The sequence below is a fragment of the Montipora foliosa genome, chromosome 8 (assembly GCF_036669935.1).
Source record: "Montipora foliosa isolate CH-2021 chromosome 8, ASM3666993v2, whole genome shotgun sequence".
Lineage (NCBI taxonomy): Eukaryota > Metazoa > Cnidaria > Anthozoa > Scleractinia > Acroporidae > Montipora > Montipora foliosa.
This window is the reverse complement of record NC_090876.1, coordinates 8,993,489-8,998,488: the sequence shown is the minus strand read 5'-3', so window position 1 is coordinate 8,998,488 and position 5,000 is coordinate 8,993,489. Positions and strand designations below refer to the sequence as shown.

The window sequence follows — 5,000 nt, the reverse complement described above, 5'->3', positions numbered from 1 at the left end:
ACAAAACATAAGTAATCCATTCTTTCCATAAAAAGATAACATAGTCAATTATTTTGCATCAGCAAGCAGCAAATCTCCGATATCCACAAAAACAAGGAAAAAATCATGAAGTTCGCTGACAACTTGAAGAGTGCTGAAGGACAAAAACGAAAATCATTGAAAGTGGCACATAATGAACAGCTTGATAAAGCCCTCTACTCATGGTTTATTTTTCTAAGAGCAGTTTTGTTTTTGGCTCACTAATATTCATATTTTTGATTATCTGGACTATTCAGCCCAGTCCCCACAAGTCCGGATAATCGAGGTCTGACTGTACCTACCCCTAATTACCGTAGATGCATGAGGATTTCAATAAGTGCCATTATGAGTGTCCCCAAGTGCTCTTCTCCCCAACTTCAACATCTTTCATGTCTTGGAATACAGACATCACTTGTTGCAAATTGTTTGCCAATTACTGCTCCTCAAGTACATGTAAGGACAAACAGCTGCTTTTACCCAAAGTGATAGATAACACTAGCCTTAACTCTTGAAGCGAAATGAAGTGAAGTGAAGTGAATCTATTAGTCTCTCCCCTCAGGGCTTTCCAGGACTAATTTACAGTGCCTTGTGGGGGAACTTTAGCCAGACTGCTTGTTACGCAGTTTACAATAACAGTTCAGATACATGTAGGTCAGTCCACGACACCGTGGACTATGTCCCCTACTCTTATCAAATGGTGAGTGGGTTCTTTAACGTCCCATGCTATTTAATTTCCAACAAGGGCTACGGGATGGGACCTCCATTTACAGTCCTTATCCAAGAAGCCTTAAAAGTCTAACCATGTGCAGATGTAATTACAAAGGCCAGCACTTTCTCCTTAGTTATTTTAAGACCCTTAGTGTTGGTCCAGCCGTAGTCAAACTCACGACCTTCGATGAAAACTATAGCTTCTTCACTTGGAGAAGTCGGCATCTTTGTTCCCTAAATTTAAAAATTAAAGACAGATTCGTTCAAACCTTGGATTAAAACACATTATGGACAGTGACAACGTAAAGTCGTCTACATTTAAAAGTGATCATTTAACAATTTTGCTTTTGAAAGGTGGCATTTGGGAGTGTTCTTTTAAAAATGGCACGCCCCCACACACCCCTAGAGAATGGCATCTTTTTTATAAAGTCAGTTGCTCTCTTCAAGGTTTGAGCCAGCTTTATTGCCTCAGGAGACCATTTGTCCCTGTGGATCAGAACACGAGAGAATAGTGTTTTTTGATAAGGCACTGATAAACGATTTTTATTCAGTTATTTTAGCGATGATAATAATAATATGAAAATGTAAAAATTAATGCTAGCCGGCACAAAAATACATTATTTTTAAAATTACGCCATCCTGGTTTTCTGATCGGTATGAATTTGCGTAAACTTCTTCCAAAAAGTTTTGACATTTGGGGACATTTATGGCCCGTTCATCTAATTTTAAGGGACAAATCATCCTGCAAGGGGGAGAATATTGCAACTTCGCGCTCTGGCTCAAACCCTGTCTCTTCAAGCCAGCTACCAACTTTAAGTTTTATTGAAACCTCTCTGAGAGGCAATTACAAATGTAGCTTTGTGAAGAAACCTTAGAACCAGAGTGCAGACAAGTTTGGAATGAAGGAGTCATCTGTTCAAAAGAGAACAAAAGTTTGGCAAGAACATGTAACTGTACAGGAAAAGCTTGCAGGCAAATTCATCTATCCATGTCACCTTCTTGATTTATGAAATAATGGCAAAGCTCCTCCATCGATATCTCCTGTACAAACCGCAATTCCTCAATTCCCTCTGATGAAGGGCTAAGGTTTAAAATGTCTGCTCACAGAAAATCGTGGTGAATTATTTGCCTTTACCAGCTTGTTTGATAAAATCAAATCCTCACACAGGAAAAACATCTGAACCACGGTAAACCTCCCTTCTTTTCTTAAATTGTTTTTTCCCCCACAAGAGGGCACAGTTTCTAATCCTGCAATCTGATTGGTTCTTTGCACAGTCAGGATTATCCTATCTCGGCCCACGGGCACAGTTGCGCTTGGACAGTTTTTGTTGTTGACGTGAAAATCTCATTTACAGCTGTACATACACAACTGTACGAAAGTTAGCTTCAAACAGATTTTTATTAGTTAAGAGGCTTGGAAACAGAAATTCAAATAAAAACATTTCTCTTTGAAATTCACTCTTTGCATTCACTATCAAACACGATGTGAGTCAACAATAACATTACAAAAGTGATTTCAGAGAGGAAGAGAGAGAGAGGGGAAAATCAGTTTGTAAAGTGAAAAACTGTGACCTTGGTCTTGAAAACGCTGCCCTTGGCCTGTGACCATGGGTAACATTTTCAAGACTTTGGTCACAGTTTTTCTCTATGCGAACATCCCAGCCGGCAAAACACCGTAACACGCCTTTTCTTTTTCAAACTGCTTTAGGGATACAGTAAAGAAAAGATCCCCAAAGGGAAATCTAGTCCACAGCCAGATTTAAAAATTGAGAAGGTGAGTATGTTGTAATGCTTCTAACTGCTTTTAAGTTAGTATACTCATATCTGTACATTTATGTTCATTCAAAGTTTGAAAACCTCTGAAATTGTGAAGCCATGAGAAGTAATCCATTAGTCAGTAAGCTTATGTTGGCATTTGACACAGTTCAGTTGATTTTACAAACTTAAACCCCTTGACCCTCACAATGGAGACTTCTAGATTTTTACTCTGTCTAATGCTTGATGATTTTACTCCTCAACTGGGTCTGACGTCCTAGGGCGTTTGCGATGTCAGTGGATTAAGCAGTCAAAAACTATTCCCCTTCCATTAACCGTGTCTAATTCCCCATGGGTTTAAAGGGACTACATGTATGTTATGCAAGGAGATGTTCATGCAATTTCATGACAACCAAAATGCCCAAAAAGTGAAATGAACCATTGCAATAACCACATAAATCTGTTGAACAACATAAAAGAAATACAGCAAAAGGAAAAAGAAGCGTGGATGGACACAAATGAACAAGATTGAAATGGATTGCATTTGGGTAATCTTAAAAATTGAAGAAGAATAGAGTTTTTGCTTTACTTTTCATCTCAGAGAAAACAAAACTTTCTTGGTGAACCCATCATTGGTGTTATTTTTCTTGTATCTTCTTTCAATAATTATTTGAACCTTTTTCCCTTTCTAAAGGTTCCTGTTCACCTAAGAGCAAACTGGGAAGGATTTTATGCTGAAATTTTGACCTTGGCAGGGCTTGCTGTGTATGCTCTCAACTTCTTTGCTGGTCGCAGTAAAAACTCTAGACTTGCGTCATCTTGGTGAGTATTGCATGGGCTCCAAGAACGTTTTGGTGTAGCCGAGTGATAAGAGCACACTCTGATCAACAAGAGGGTTTAATCTTGAAAACAAGGACAAGTACTGTACAAACATGAAGAAATGTAATTCTTTGATTTATACTGAAAGCTATATTTCCTAAAGCCTGTGAAAAGCATTGGCTACTTCAGTCAGAACAGGAAGGCACTCACATTGAAAAAATTTCACAGCACCCCTCACCATTCTCAGCATGGCTTTGCTGCTCGTTATTGCCTCCTGCCAGCTGTGTAGGCTACAAACGGTATACTAGTAGCCAAGGTTATATCACCTCAGTGAAACTACAGGCGCATATAAGAGGAACACAATAGGCCTTGGAAACACCATGTAAATCAGGCATCCAACAGGGGTTTCATTAAGTTTTAAAGTAGAAGGGACCTTGCGATAAAGTAAGTGGACACCTCTATATATAGTCTGGCTTTTGATCTTTGAAACCTCCTTTGAGCAATGGCAGGTACTATAATTATATAGGTACTCAGCGTAGACTGGTGGTAGTACACGGGTCCTGGCTTCTGATAAAACTCCTGATCCCAGGACTGATAAGTGCAACATCAGTGAATGGTCAGTTTGTGGTGAAAAAATAAAGGGAACTTCCAGTAACTTTTTTCAAGAGATGGTTTTCTCCTGACGCCACAGCAGGCATGTTGGTGCACGGAACAAAAGAGAAAAAAAGTCTTTGGGAATTTGACTCCATTATAATGCAAAACATGAGCCATAATTTGCTGTTGTTTTGTGCACCAACGTGGCCGTCTCATGACATGATTGAAAACCATCTACATGTACCAGTATATTTGAAGGCACAATAAAGTAATGTGTGAGATGCTCATGAGTGATTTTAGCTGCAGCAAACATAAATGATTCTGTTTGTTTATAACAGTGTAATTATATTAAATAAAGTTATTTTTTATTGCCTTTGATTTTTTTTAGGATGAAGTCTAACAAGGAACTTCTAGAAAGCAATTTTAGCATAGTGGGTAAGTGTAAAGCTGCTGATTGCATAGCAATTGAAGGGTTTTAAAGGATGACTTCAGAGCTACGGTGTAATCTGAAATAACTTTTTAAGGTGTACAATTTAGTAGGGTTTGGAGATATCCTTGGAGTAAATTATTGTGCTCTGTTGCCGTCTAGAAGATTGTTGTCCTTAGACACAGCAAGTTTTTGGTTCATTATGTATCCAATGTATAACTTGGTGTTTTCAATAAACAAACAAACACACCAGCTGCTCTGGCCATCACTATAAATTTTGTGATCCATAAAATTAAATAATTAACCAAGTTCAGCACCACAGCCAAATGTACTTGTTAGCTTGGAGTGGGTTAATATAATACGGTAGTTCCACACAATGTATACTAAATATACAATTAAATTTTGCTTGACTTACTCTGTAGTTTATGATAATAATAATTATTATTATTATTTTTACAAGTGGTGGACTTGAGTGGTTGTAGATGCTATTATTGTCGGTTTGCATTCACATGATCCAACAGCCATGTTTTCCAACAAAAACAAAAGAAAGCGTTTGCGTAATAATAGAGTTCAATTCCCAGAGGACTGGGTCGAGGTGCCAGTAAAGACATGGCCGCCATTTCTTTGTTTGGGTGTCACACCAACGTGTTGGCCATGACATCATGTGAAACTGAGAATA

General features: G+C 38.3%; 1 protein-coding gene across 1 annotated transcript in view; it reads left to right on the top strand.

Moving 5' to 3' along the window:
* LOC138013052 (PAT complex subunit CCDC47-like) overlaps positions 1–5,000 on the top strand; it is a 19,634-nt gene that overhangs the window by 2,240 nt on the left and 12,394 nt on the right. Inside the window, exons 4-6 of the mRNA XM_068860017.1 lie at positions 2,435–2,500; positions 3,176–3,303; positions 4,283–4,329. Coding sequence (XP_068716118.1) covers positions 2,435–2,500; positions 3,176–3,303; positions 4,283–4,329 — 241 coding nt within the window. The remainder of the gene's footprint in view (positions 1–2,434; positions 2,501–3,175; positions 3,304–4,282; positions 4,330–5,000) is intronic.